Raw genomic sequence first — 15,455 nt, forward strand, 5'->3', positions numbered from 1 at the left:
GAACAGCAATAAATGTTATGGAGACAAATACATCTTCTTACAGGTGTGGCTACCTATTCTGTCTACTAGGAGATTCATCCAGTTAAGGTACCACTTCTGAATTAGTGTAATGTCTGCAGGCTGCCAGCCAACTCCAGGCCTTCCTGTCCACATTCTGGAATCTATTGCTTGCTAGAAATAACCGTCTCACGTGCCTATAACAACTCAATTGTTTAGTGAATTCAAAACAAGTATAAGTTCTAAAAACAATAATGAATTCTACTTACATAGAAATACTAAAGCAGTGTGACTTGGCAGGAAAATATTCATTCCTGTTTCCATTTATATTACATGAAACGGATGTGACTGCCAGAACTAAGCTTTATAGTTTTAGAAAAAACTGTGAAATGCTTTGAAATGGGCAAAAGAGATCACTGGGTATTCTTTCAGTGGAATGCTGGGTGTTATATAAAAGACCCTCTAAGATTATCTGATTTTTCTAATGTGTATGACTCAGGTTTTCTTTACCAAGCTAGTTCACAACTCTGTAAGTTGCAGAAAATTATAGTAATACTAATGGATCTTGTTCATTGAAGTGCAAATGAATTTGAAGCGATACAGTCCATTGTCACACTGTAGAAACAGTGTGGTTCAAATACTAATTTTGTTGCCCTATAAGGCTATTAAAAAATTTTGCATTTATCGGTAAATTCATTTCCTCATCCCTATTTACAAGTGTGTATATATATTATATGGACATATTTATGTATATGATTAGATTATCCTTTGACATTTTGATTTTTATCTTACTGGTTCCCTCATTAATTAATGACAAAGTCATCAAAACGTTCATTCTGAGAGTCATGATTTCACCCTTTTGAAATTATACTTTAACATAGTCTTTTCAGAATTATATGAGTTTACCTGCCTGAAATACCCCAGAGTATTCTCTTAGGGGTAGGAGTCATGCTTCCTCCAACAATACTAAAATTCAGCTCTTGCATTTGTTGTAAATGTATTTGTTTCCTGAGGCCTTAAGGCTGTCAGACTCTGGGGCTGTAGTTCCTGAGACATTCTAACAGAGATGACTGAGAAAACATTTTGCTCAAAGTCTGGTCCAAACCCTGCCCTTCCTCTTTGTAGAACATGCCAGCAGGTGAGATCCTGTCTTCGCAAGACCAAACTGTGATGGCCATTGACTGTCACTCCCTGCTCAGCACAGCCTGTATGTTCATACCTGGGTGGAGAGCTTTCCAGTTTGAAGATGTAGAACACAGCTCGAAACACACTTTATGTGGATATTATGCTCACCTGCAGTATTTTCCTGTGAAATTTCCAGGACAGCGGCAAGAATAGCCACGGGTGTCACTGACGCAGGTGGCCCCGTTTGCACACAGGTGACTCTGGCAATTGTCTACATCTGATTCACAGTTCACACCGGTGTAGCCAGGCTCACACCTGCAGCGATAGCCTGCAACTCTGTCGGAGCAGTTGCCATGGATACAGGGGTTTGAAAGGCATTCATCAATGTCGAGTTCACAGTGCGCCCCTGACCATCCCACGGGACAGGTGCAGTGATGAGAACTGTACATGTCTTCACAATGTCCTCCATGCGAGCAGGGGTTGGAATTGCAGGCGTTTAACTGCAAACAGCCAGTAACCACTGGATGTATAGAGATTTTGAGAAACTGCTCCTCCTGAGGTTTATTAATGAAACCATGAACATTTTCAAAGTAAGAGAGATAAATGCCACTGATTTCTATTGTACTTAGACACCCTTGCAGGCCCTGCGTGTTGTCACTAGCTCGCTCACCCACATAAATGTTTATATCATCCTTCAGGAAGCTGAGACTCCCAGTAGCCACTGCGCTGGTCACAAGAGGTGTTCGCTGGTCCACTTCCATTTGCCACCTGGAAGCCTGGGCCCGTGGGTCTGTCATGGAGAGAGTCACTTGGTGCCACGCGCCATCATTCACTGACTGCAGACTTGTCAGACTCAGCATGTAAAAACTGTTGCCACTTTGCAGCTGAAATAATAACTGGGAATCCCGAATGCTAATATTAAGGAATTCAGGCTCCTTCTCTGCGTGCAATATGATCGCATTTGCGTCCCTTGTTCTGAAACCAAATGTGATATTGGTGAGTTCTCTGGTAATGTTCCCATTGCTCCTGAATAATATCTCACTGCTTTGTCCATTAAAAACAGCATTTGCGACACCTAAAGAGAGAAGGCAACGCCAATCAGCAACTTTTACGAAATCTGTAATGTTTGCCTAAGTACCTTTAATGATCATCACATTACTACCGTCATGTATGGATTGTTTGATACAGGCTAGGCACTCTGTTAGTTGCTTTTATATTATTTTTAATATGAAGTTCTCGAATATAGGTTCATTGTTATTATCATCTCTATTTTACGGAAGAAGAAATTGAGACTCACAGAGGTTACGTAATTTTCTCACGGTCAAGTGGCTAATAGATAATTAAGCCAGAAAGTCAAACTTGGGTGGTCAGATGCCAAAACCCAAATCATTTATTTCTTTTCCACTGAAATGCAGTACCTTCTAATGTCATTTTACAGCTGCTCCCACAAATAAAGCATTGGTTACCCATTTTGCACATAAAGAAATTGAGCACAAAGAACTCACAAGTCTAGCTATAAACTGGGCCTCAAGTGACACAGTTAATTAACAGTGGAGTCTAGCTTCTGAGTAAGCTGACCGGGAGGCACTTAAAAGTAGTATTCTAGGGCTTCCCTGGTGGCGCAGTGCTTGAGAGTCCGCCTGCCGATGCAGGAGACGTGGGTTCGTGCCCCGTTTCGGGAAGATCCCACATGCCGCGGAGCGGCTGGTCCCGTGAGCCATGGCCGCTGAGCCTGCGCGTCCGGAGCCTGTGCTCCACAAATGGGAGAGGCCACAACAGGGAGAGGCCCGCATAACGGACGGAAAAAAAAAAAAAAAAAAAAAAAAAAAAAAAAAAAAAAAAAAAAAAAAAAAGTAGTATTCTAAATGACTGATTTACTACCTGGCAAACTCCAGTTATGTGCTGAGTTACCAATCTGTGCCTAACTCCAAGTAGCATCCTGTGGTTGGGCAAAATTATACAACTGTACCCTCTGCTCTAATATACGCCCGCATACATGTGACCACATGGGACCACAGCACTTTTGGGCAATCTTATTGCATTTTTCTATTAGACCGTTTTTACAATTCCACAAGATCACTCGTTCACAGCTTGCTTTATCTCTTAAAATATCGAACCCTTTGTGTTTATGATCTCCTTTGTTACTTTCTTGAGAAAACAGGAGAAAGAAGAACTCCTTCAGTTTCCCACCGAATCTGCAAACCTAACAAATCTGGATCCACTCTGCTTTCCATTTGTTATAATGGATGCATTGTCCTTATTCTCATCTGTACAATAATAGAAAAAAGATCTCCTGTTCTCTGCCCCTGGTTCCTGACACAGGGCTTCTAAAACCCTGGTAAATTCCTAAGTGATAAGAGCACTGCACTGGGAGCATCTTTGTTCTAATGAGACAATGACTCTGGGTGGGCTCCTAGGTGGAGCCTGGATGCAGGCTGGTCATCAGGAAGACTAAGCCATGATTAGAAGCTTGAAATTGTCAGCCCCAGCCCACCCTCTAGAGAAGGAAGAGTGCAGAAAATGGAGTTAATAATTGGTCATGCTTACATAAGGAAGCCTCCATAAAATCCCAAAAGCATGGGGTTCAGAGAGCTTCCAAGTCGTTAAACATACCCACACTGGAAGAGTCATGCACCCCAACTCCTCGGGAAATAATCTCCTACACTGGGGACCCTCCCAGACCTCACCCTATGTATCTCTTCATCTGGCTGTTCATCTGGGACCTTTATCATATCCTTTACTAAAATGGTAAACAATTAAGGGTTTCCCCGAGTTCTGTGAGCTGCTCTAGCAAATTAATTGAACCGAGGCGGGGGTTGTGGGAGCCTCAGATTTATAGCTGATCAGTCAGGAGCACAGGTGACAACCTGGGCTTGCGATTGGCATCTGAAGTGCAGTGGGGGGTCTTCTAGTGGGACTGAGCCCTTAGCCTGTGAGATCTGACACTATGTCTGGGCGGATAGTGTCAGAGTTGAATTAAATTGAGATAACCCATAGGACACCCAGCTAGTGTAGCAGAATTGCTTGGTGGGGGGGGGACCCCCGCATATCAGGTGTCAGCAGGGCTGTGCATGTATTCCTACTGTGGGTTTTCCCTACTCAGGTGGGAAACTGTAGGTGCTCCAGCACACATCCAAGGGCAACTCTCCCAGTCACGCCTTGGGTCCCTTTCATTTTCACCTTTTTTAGATATTACTTCTACATGTAACCTCTTTCTGTTCTGCATCATCATTTTCCCTCCCTTTTTGTTGCTTACCATTAGCATAAGAATATGCTGTAATTGCTCCAATCTTAAAAAATAAAAACACAGGCAAGACCCAAGAGCACTACCCTGACCTCCCTCTACCCTGTTGCTTTCTTATTTCTCTAGTTCCTTTTCCAGCAAAACTTCTCCACATAGTTTTATATTCACCTTGTCTCAAATTTCCCATCCCCCATTTTCTTTTTAATACCTTCAGCCTTTTTCCCCATCACGTCACTGAAACCACTCTTGTCAAGGTCACGGTGACCTCTGTGCTACTGATCCAGCAGTCAATTCTCTATTCTCATTATCTTCCAGCTTTCAGCAGAAATTGACCTTAAGACACTGTCTTTACCTCATGTGTGGGTCACCACACCCAACCTCGAACACTTTATTATACAGCCTATTCCAACCACTTCTCAGTGTCCTGGCTTCTATTACTCTGCAGAGCAATGTACCAACCATGCCTTAGCTCAACACCTCCACGGTTACCATCACATCTAGAAAGGATTCCTAAATCCTAAAGATGGCGGACAGAGTTTATGTGACCCGACCCCTAACTCTCCAATCTTATTTCCTGCCACTCTTCCTTATGCACGTGCTACAGCCACAAAAACTTCTTGCTATTCTTTGAAGACGCCAAGCTTGTTCCCAAACCAGGCCTTTTACACTTGCGGTGACTTAGACATGATATTGGCCCCCGATCTTCCCATACCGGACTCTTTCTCAACAAAATATGCGCTCAAATGTCACCTCCTCTGAGATGCTTTCCCCAACTATCCAAGTGAAAATATTTCCCCCCACCGCAACCCACTCTCTTTTTAATTACTCAGCTTTATTTTCTTCTGGCATCTTGTAGCTATTTGAAATTATACTGTTAACTTTCCTACTTGTTCCTTGTCTGTCTTTCCTCACTAGAACATGAGCTTTTACGAGATCACGGAACTTCTCTGTCTAGGTTCTCACTGAACCCGATGCAGGGAACATTGCCTGGCAGAGAACAGGTGCTCAGTAAATATTATTAAATGAATAATCTATAAAAATAAGTCAATCCTTAATTCTGAAAAGTGAGATAATGATTAGAAACCACAGCAGGAGTAAATTCAAGGGTATCATTCAAGTGTATCATTTGACTGGATTAACATTTCACTTGATTTTATTGCTTTTGACTGTCGTGTTTTTTCCCAGCAAATTTGGGGTTGGGATTAGGCAGGAAAAGAGCAAGAAGTGTCTCATTAAATGTTTTTGCATAAATGTTAACATGACAAATCTCATTAGCCCTCCAGCTCCTGAAGGAAGAATACTGTCTGTCATGCTGTATAAACTAGTTTCATTGACAGACTGAGCACATGGAAATCACTTCTTGTGATCTGAGTAAAAACCACAGTGCACGTTAACATTTATACTTTGCCTTTTCTTCAGGGAACTTTATCATAATAAACACACCTGTATCTAAGGTGGGTTGTAATTTTTAATTGTCTGTTTTCGGATAGGATACAAAGATAGAAATGATTAAGTACTAAAGGCAAACTCGGGGTAATGCACGAGCTATACTCTCAAGAGTATGTTATTCTAGCAGAACTATCTTCCCAACACATCTCACTAGAAATAAATACAATAGTGTCATGAGGTCACATCAAATGAAAATTATACAAAATAGCAAAAGTGAATGCTAGGGTTTATACCTATCAGTTAGGAAAATTTCACCCCTCCTACTAATTTACATTTTCTCCCTTCATTAAGATAAGTTATACTTAAAAAAATGTTACTGGGACTTTTTGAAAGGTCAGAGGCAAACTTTTTCCACTTTCTGTAGTGGCCATGCAGTAGCAGTGAAGATCATTCACGCCTTTCTGACGTGGGGCATCCAAATTCTTTATGTGGAGACGGAGGGCAATACGCACCCAGGGTATGGTTTTGGACCGCCACTGTTTTTAGAAACCCTATTCTTTTTTTCCCTGTGAAAATGTTCAAAATGATTTAAACCCCATTGTAGAATATAACTGGGACTGAGAACTTTAATATTTCTGTCAAAAGATTAACAGTAAAATTAATAAGTAGTAAACTATTTTAAACAAGCAATTCAGAGGTTAGAGCAATGGAAAAGGTGTCATTAAAGTTCTGTGTCGTATTAGAGGCCTGATCTCATTCTTTACACAAATTCATCATGCTTTATTCATGCGTGTGGCATATTATTTCTTAAATATGAAACATAAAGAGTATGTGCATTCTTTTAGAAACCGCCCCCCCCAAGTATATACACTGTGCAATACATTTCACATACCATTTTGATATATGATTTTAAAATACAGAAACATAAAAGTAACTGTATTCTCATTCTCAATCACCTTGGGGCTTGGTTGTTGATTTGGGCCTCAGGTCAGTCTACCCGCTAGCTCCAGACCATTATTTTAGTGCAGTGTTTTCCAAGGTATTTTATGTATTTTTTTAATTGTATGCAGATATGTAATTTAAGTCTAGAGCAGTTAAGTGAAAATACTGAGCTAAATTGAAGAAAAAACTATATTTATTTAACAAATATTTACTGACAACCTCCTACATGTTTGGCACTATTCTAAGTGCTAAGAGTAACGTGGGAAACCAGACAGAAAATCTCCTTTTCTTTTGAAACTTATATTCCATCGAGGAAAAGATGATGAACAAGTGAACAAATACCTGTGTAACAAAACATCCAAGGATGATTAGAGCCATGAAGAAAAGTAAAGCCAGGGAAGAGGGCACTTGGGTAGAAAAGGGAATGGAGGGATGAGGCCCTTGTGAAGCTCTGGGCTGAGAGAGTTCAGGGTAGAGATGGTGATGGTGCGTGGGAGCTAACTGCTGGGGTGAAAGAACACTGGACAGAAAGACATCAGTTGCACATTGAGGACAACTCTTAGAGGGTTTCTCCCACTATGAAAGGAAGCAGTAACATGGGATGGTAGCTGGTGGGGATGGGAGGGATATCAAGGGAAATAGTTTGTAATGAGAAAATTTGACAGTATGTTTATATACTGAGGGGAAAATTGATGATGCTGGCGGGTGAGAGAAAAATTTCAGAAGCAAAATCTTTGAACAAGGGGAAGAGATTAGAATTGAGTGCGAACATAGACGGTTGGCTATAGACTGAACTGTGCATTATTTGAACTAGGAGAAAAGACATACTATAAATAATAGTGTGGCTACCACGTAGACCTGTCAAAATTGTAAAGATAGTATTCAAACTGCTAACATTTGGGAAATTGTGTTCAGTAGTACTGAATTTGGGCAGGAAAACCATTCAGATTGAGTGAAATACTCATGGCAAACACCAATCGAGTGCCTACTGTGCTTGGCTCTCTACACACGAGGTCATATAATCATCATACACACACCCATAGTTACCTACTTATCAAGTAGACGTTTTATCCTTTTCTTACAGAGGAAGCTTTAGATTATGGAGATGTATGAATTGCCAGAAGCCTCATAGTTAACCAATGACAATGTGCTCACACTGGCACTTTCACTCTGTATTGCCAGTAACAAGAAAAGAAAAGCCAAACATCACGCGGTTAATTCTTTCTCTAGAAATTAGCCTCAAATGATCAAGGATCTAGGCTTGGTGCTGCTATGACCACCGTTTCCCACTCAGAAACCCAGGGGCAGGATGAGGCTACTCTGGCTTATTACACTCCCATTAGGTTTGTTATACCACTACTCGCGCAGGGAGAAGCAGCTACACATTTCTCTGCTGAGCTGGAGTTGTCTGTATTCTTTGTCTGGGTTGACTCATGGAACAACTGAAATGCCCAGCTGAACTGGATGGTGATAAGTTTGAAGTGCACTTACATTCAAATCCTCGAGGCAGCCCCTGGCACTGGGCCCGGGGAGGACACGGGCTGAGTTCACACCAGCGAACCTCCTGGCAAGCTTTCCCGGCTGTGTTCGCAGGGCAGGAGCAGGAGAAGTCGTCCCACAGGGAGTAGCAGATGCCTCCGTTGTGACAGGGGTTGGGCTGAGCAGACAATAAGTCAAAGGCATTAGAAGCGCTGGCAACTAAATATGGAAAAGACCCCGTTAATCTGTGCTAATTTCCTACATATTTACATTTCGAACTTTTTATATCCATTGGCTGATAAATAGAATAAAACTTACTGCTACCATCGAGAGAGAGGAAAAGGGAAATAAAGAAAAATATATAATACTGATCTCCTGTAGCACAAGGGGGATTTTCAAAGGTGTAATTATATTCTCTGTAATTTATAAATTACCAGGCACTTTCACTGTCACTAATGATAGTTTGAGTTAGAGACTCTTCCTCCTGTTTTTACTGGTGAGGAAACTGAGGTCCCTTTCGTTGTCCAAGATTCTATCAACAGTCAAATAGGGAAGTTGGTACTTGGATCCTCTGGGTCCCCAGAGGAGTGACACCACCTCCCCTCCAGCTCTGCCTCTGAATCAGAAGCGTATCATAATTTGAGTTCTCACAAGGTTTCTCACAAAGTGTTCAAAACAGAAGTATTGATAAAGGAATTTCTGAGAGCTCCGTCTTTATTTATGCCCATTCCACTGTTAACATGTGATCTAGGCTAGTGACCCAACCTTTTTAAACGCCAGTTTCCTTTTCTGTAAATAACATCAATGGAGAGAATAAAAATGCCTGCTTTGCACAGTAGTCCTTCCACAGAATGAAATGGATTGATCCATGGAAAATAGCGCCTGGCACATTGGAGGTGCCCCTATAGTAATGCTACAATGATTCATTTTTATGTATTTAGAAGCAAGCCCAGTACATGGCAATAGTTGGAGCTCAATAAATGTTCAACAGATATAAATGCCTTTCCTTCTTTTCCTCTGAAAGCTCATGCAGAGCTGACAAATTCGCGTATTGAAGTAGCTTTCAGAAGAGCATACAAAATATACAAAGTAAAGCATGGGCTCTGGGTAATTACAGTACAGAAAATTTCAAATCCAACTCCCAGAAGGAAGTTACCTCTCAGATTCTTTTTCCTTATTGACTTAGTAGATGTTCAAAACAATGGTAGGTGGGCATTTAAGATAAAGTTAATGGTATCTTCAAAATGAATTAATTCAGTTAAACCTCTGGGATGCCATTAAGAATTTGGGAATTAAAATACAATTATTCTTAAGTCATTTGGTTATAGAAGATGTAGTTATCTTGGTTGGTTAAGTGGACCATAATGGCAACAAGATCAAGGCTGTACTTTCATGGCTCAACATAAATCCCCAAGTCCTGCTGGGAGAGTATGGATGAAGCATTATTCTACAGCTAGTGGGTCAGTAACACCATATTCACATACAAAGAACAGTTATAATAAATTATCTATTTAATAAAATGAAACTTTTAGCACACAATATGAACATAGTTGGTATGAATAATCCTACCTCACACAGGTTGTCTCCGGGACAGCCTTGGGTCACATTGACAAGAACTGCATCTTGGGCTGCGTTGCTCGTTGAATTTGGAAAGAATTCCAGATTTTCGTTGTTTAACCTTATATCTTGAATACAGCCTTTGAAGAATCCACCATTAACTTCAGTCTCCTGTCTGTCAGGCAGTCCACCAATGTAGAGGACATCTCCTCTTTGGAGTCTCCACGTAGGAGCAGAAATAAATCCTAGGTTTTGTGACGACTGATACAGTTCGATTCTATTTGGCTTGATTTTCAAAGATATCAAGTGGACATTTCCATCGCTGAGAACAAATTTTACTAATGATTTGGGAGAACCTGGAGTCAGCATTGCTAGTCTGCCATCCTCTAGCCAAACACGGATGTATTGGTAAGTGCCATTTTCCAGAGCTAGGAGCAAGCCCGATGGACGATGTGTTCGAACAAACATGGAGAGTGTGAAGGCCTCTCCGTAGCTCTTGTCAATATGGAAAGCAGCATATCCAGAGGAGTCATCTTGGCCAAATCTGCCTGCCACATATGCTTTAATAGAGGAGGAGAGACAAAGAGGAAACATCTGAAGACACACAAGTAATGTGTATATATATATATATATACACACACACACATATATGCATATTCATATTTTTAAAAGTTCAAGACAGGCTTATTCAATAGAATGACAATTTGAAAAATCATCCCTGACTTTCTGAACTTCTGAGTTTACTTTATTCTGAAAATAACTAGATTTTGGTTTACAGTTTATAGTTGAAGTCCACTGATCACTAAGAGAAAGAGAAGATTTCTTCTCCGATAAACTTTTGAACCTCTTCCTCACTGCCCTAAAAAGGTGAGGCTTAAACGTGGAATATCAGATACTACTGCACTCCAACTTGATTTGGAGAAATTTGGGAAGCAAGAGCTCTTCCTGCAACACATGTAAGCAGACTGAGCAATCATCATTGCTGCTATTTGGGGGCATGCTCAAACAAATGGCATCAAACCTAACTGTTCCTTGTAAAGGACAGAAACCAAGAATTAGATTTGCAAATCCTCTTTTGGGAAGATACTCCTAATAATATTAAGAGGCAAGGCAGTTGAACCAAGGAAGAGGAGGACTCTTCCTTCTGTGGTCCTGGGTGGGTGAAGGAGAGGCATGGGGCACAAAGTACTAGGGCAAAGCTGAGTTCTGAACTCACCCAACATTTCCTGTGGACAGAGAGGTTTCTAATGCATTGACGTGGCAATGCTATCGATGTGCATCACCACAAGAAAACACTTGAGAAGTATAAAAATGAATGCTGACCTTCAAAATCATTGATGATATAGTAGGAACACAAGTTCTTGTACTCCTAAAGCTTACATTCCATTTGGGTGGAGGTTACATAGTATGTCAGGTGGTGACAGGTTCTTTGATATACAAAAACTCAGGCAGAGAAAGGGACTAGGGAGAGCTGCAGGTGGGAGTGGAGCTGTCATTTTAAATGGAGTCATCAGGGAAGAACTCTCTGAGAAGGTAACATTTGAGCAGAACCCCAAAGAAAGTAGAGATATTACTGCAGAAATTCAGGAGATAAATGATGGTGGCTTGGATAAATGATGGTGGTCATGGTGCAGATGGGGAGAAGTGGTCAGATTTTGGAAATGTTTTGGTAGAACCAAAACCAGGATTTTCTGGGGCAAGTTCCTCTCCAAGGCTTTTGGTCCAAGTAACTAGAAGCATTGAGTTTCCATTTGCAGAGATGGGGAAGAAAACAGGAGGAACAGATTTGGGGGAGAAATGAGATTCCATATTAAATTTGAGATGCCCTATTAGATATCCAGGTGGAAAATTCTAGTCAGCAGTCAGATATAGAGGTTCAGGGGAGACATTCTGGGCTAGTCACAGTAATTTTGGATTTGTCAGTGTAAATGTGGCATTTAAAGCCCTAAGATTGGAAGAGATCACCAAGAGAGTGAATCTAGAGAGAGAAGAGGTCCAAGAACTGAACCCTTAAGCATCAGACATGTGGAGGTAAAGGAGATGATAAAAGAGTAAGACAGAAAGAGAATGAAGGGAGAGTGACACCCCATAAGCCTAGGGAGGAAAGAGTTTTCAGGAAGAGGGCGTATTCAACTGTGGTAACTATTGCTGAGAGGTCAAGGCAGATGAGGACTGAAAAATGACCACTGAATCTTGCAATCTGGAAATCACTGATGAACTTGACAAGAGCATTGTCTTAAACATATTGCTATCTTCAAGTCTTCACATCCCAATCCTAACCAGGAAAAAAGCACATTTCAGCATGTTTAAATGTTGTCATATGGCTCCACTGAAGTTTGAGCAAAGGTGGGACATATTTTATTTTAGCTGAATTATAGTGAAGCTTGCTTAGGTAACCATCTGTTTGAAGACCTTCTGCATAAAAGTCTGCATTTTCAGAATTCTGCCTTGATTTTCGACAGGAACATTACATTTTGAATCTGCATTTGGAGACCACCTGCTCCAGGCAACTACAGGTAGCTTTCAAAGTGCATTGTTAGATGTAACAATCCGTTTGAAGAGGCTCACATCTCTGAATGCACGGCAGCACTTTCATATGAGATAAAATGCTCAATAAGAAAATGTGGCTCTTGAAGTTCCCGAGGTTTGGGAATATGCACAGAATTGCTCTGCCTCAGGGGTGGTCCCCGCTGGTCATCCTGGGACGCCTGCAGCATCACTTTGTGGATCCAGATGAAAAGACAGACAGAACACAGAGCTGTTTCTTTTTCTCAGAAGCTTGACTCTCCAGCAGTCCTATTCTTCAGAAATCACAAGCAAGTAGTCAGAGCACGTGATTTACTACATGATTTTAGAAACACCTGACGCCATATATGACTTGTCCGTGGACACGGAAAGAATGATTCTCATGTGTTGTTGACGTGTCATGAAGAGGGACGACAAATAGGGATAAGAGATAACCAAGTTTTAACGATTGAGGGACTACAACAAGAAGAAATTATTTAGAATAAATAAAAGCCACTTGGGTCTAAGTGTACTTCATTGGTTTAGGGTGGAAAAAGCAGAAATCTGTGGCACCAAGAGGGAGAACAGCTCAAAGTGAACCAATCATAGACTGTGGCTGCCCAAAGGTCAATGGGACATTAGGCTGCAGAATAGAAGAACATTCTCTGGAATGAGAAGGTTACAGTCCTGTGTCACTCTGCACTGTCAGGCACATCTAGGAGCCAGATAAGCAAATTTATTCCAGAGCAAGCAAGCAGCTGATGGAGTGTCTGAAAACGATGTCAGGTGGATAACATTAGAAGAAACTGCGTGTGTTTAGCATGATAGGAGTGATGGCTTGGATGGTACAAGACACTTTTCTTCAAATATTTGTGTTCTCAAGAAGAAGACGTGTAAGTAAGGTTGACATTGGCTTCAAGATTTACAATGCTGCCAATGAATGGAAGCTATAGGTCATCATATATTATTTTAGTACAAAAAAGACAACTTCTAGGGGATTTCTGGGAAGATGGAGTGTGAGTGAGTTTCCCATTCCTGAAGGTGTGTAAGCAGAGGTTTGGGCCACTACACTTGGGTGCACAACAGTGTAAAAAATTCAGTCATGGAGTGAAGCTCCTTCTATATCTAAGAAACTTTAATTCCAAGCAGATAAGAGTGTCAAAGCTTACATGTACAACTGAAGATAAAACATATGTCAATTGCCTCTCTTAATCAAATATTCTCTAGAAGGGACGAGGTCGGTGATACCTTTATCCTGAACAGTATCCTGGAAGCTCCACGTTCCTGGACACAGCCAGGGCGATAAGATACACTGTGATGACCCTGCAGACAGCTCTGGGAACTAAGCTTTGAGAAACTCTTTTCTGAACTCTTCTTATTGAGACACTTGATCATTTTTTAAAAATCAACTTTAAAATATAGGAAGCCCGTCTGTCTGTCATGTTTCATCAGCCAGCCAAATCCTCCATCCAGTCTGCTTGTTCCTTGCAATGGGTACCATGTTTGGGAAACGCTGAGCCAGGATCATGAATTGGGTGAAGTTTGCTTTGTACTTTTTAGCCCATCTCCTCCTGAACATCTATGTACAATGACAGTAAGACTCCAGGTTGTCCTTACAGCTTGTAAGCATCTTTTGTGATGGGAATAAACTCCCCAGCAAACATTCCTCAAAGATGATAGCAAATACAAAATACTTTAAATTTATTACTAAGAGGTGATATGAGAAATATAACTTTTCTTAAAATTATACCAAGAATTTTCAGAAAGGGACGACTTTACAGAACTTACTCCCTAAAAAGATATCTTCTGAAGCTAAGCATTTTCATGAGGATTAAACAGTTTCAAATAGTGGAGGGGTGGGGGGCAGCCAGGGGAAAAGGAAACTGGAGGAAGAGAGGGGACAGCTAACCAATTCAGGAACTGGGCTTAAAGACTCTGTGATTTTCCAAGTTGGAAAAAATAAATTAAAGAAAACCAGAACCCACTGGATTGGCATCCCTTGAATCTATTTACCAGGACAGTTAGCATCACCATGGTCAGTATTAACCTCATGGGTCACTGCACTTGGAAGCTGGTCAAAATGAGTCAGCATCTGTTTGTTATTTTGTATATGTAGTAAAAATATTGCCTTAGGTCAATTAAATTTTTCTTCAAAAAGTGAACATTGCTTCAGCATAATCTCCCCTTTTCTCCTTTAAAAATATCACAAAACAACTTGCCATTCCCTTTAAAATATTACATAGAGCTAGTAGACGCCAAGGCCTCATAGTCAAGCAGGTCCGTGATTTGTAATGAATACTGTGGTCAGGGGGAGACCCGTGAATAGCTTCTAATAATTCTTAGCCCTTCATACACGGAGTAGGGTATAGACCAAGACTGGTTTCAATTTTACTTCATATAAAGCAAAGAAGACTATTTACCAGATGTTGTCCTATTTCACGTTACTCTCAAATCTTGGGGTAAATTACAGCTGCACTTCAAAGCAGTCTTTTGCAATTACCTTTCCAACATTTGCAATGCAAGAGAATAATAAAAAGAAACAGGTATGTACTGATCACTATCAACAGCAGTCTTTGGAACAATGTCAAGTAAGGATTTTGAAATGCATTTCAAACTGATTTGCTAGAGAAATTAGATCAATTAGTTTATGGCATCTACCAAGTTTCAGTGTTGTTACTTTTTTTAAACTTTTTTCTTTCTTTTTTTTCTTAAGACACGTAGGTAAAATACCTGTTTTCTCCAATGCAACTCTGGAAAATACACCTTTGAATAAAATTGGTGGTTTGTAAAAGTGCTAAACTTAAGCATGATTTTGGAGCTAGTGTGAACTGCATAGAGAGGAGGGCAAGGAAGTAACTACGTACTGAGAGTCTACTATGCACGCGGCATTGCGCTATAATTTGGCATTGACTAGTTTCATGTCTAATGGTCCTGTTTTTCCAAAAAGATTACTCCTCTTTCAAATAAGATTTGCAATATATTTCTGATACACAACAAATGGTAAAATTGTAATAGCATTTTGTAAACACCAACATGTAAACCCATTTGGATGGGAGCTATGGGCTTAGTTTTCACTTCTCTGCATGAGTGAAACGCTGGTGTCCTATGAATTCACTCAAGATTTAATTAAGGTACATCATCAGCCTCTTCCTTTTCCTGTCAGTGTGCAGCCAGCCGCAGAGTCCTGAGGGCTCCTGATGATTCATAATCAGCAGGA

General features: G+C 40.8%; 1 protein-coding gene across 2 annotated transcripts in view; it reads right to left on the reverse strand.

Annotated features, from left to right (window-relative positions):
• Nucleotides 1-15,455, reverse strand: part of CRB1 (crumbs cell polarity complex component 1) — a 147,034-nt gene that overhangs the window by 36,861 nt on the left and 94,718 nt on the right. The window contains exons 6-9 of one of the 2 annotated variants that reach the window (XM_007459661.1): nt 9,746-10,293; nt 8,717-8,792; nt 8,189-8,395; nt 1,291-2,197 (exon numbers count right to left, since the gene is read on the reverse strand). In XM_007459661.1, coding sequence (XP_007459723.1) covers nt 1,291-2,197; nt 8,189-8,395; nt 8,717-8,792; nt 9,746-10,293 — 1,738 coding nt within the window. The remainder of the gene's footprint in view (nt 1-1,290; nt 2,198-8,188; nt 8,396-8,716; nt 8,793-9,745; nt 10,294-15,455) is intronic. The other variant, XM_007459660.1, reaches the window with a different exon arrangement.

This window comes from Lipotes vexillifer, unplaced genomic scaffold (genome assembly GCF_000442215.2).
Source record: "Lipotes vexillifer unplaced genomic scaffold, Lipotes_vexillifer_v1.1 scaffold830, whole genome shotgun sequence".
In the NCBI taxonomy this organism is placed as follows: Eukaryota; Metazoa; Chordata; class Mammalia; order Artiodactyla; family Lipotidae; genus Lipotes; species Lipotes vexillifer.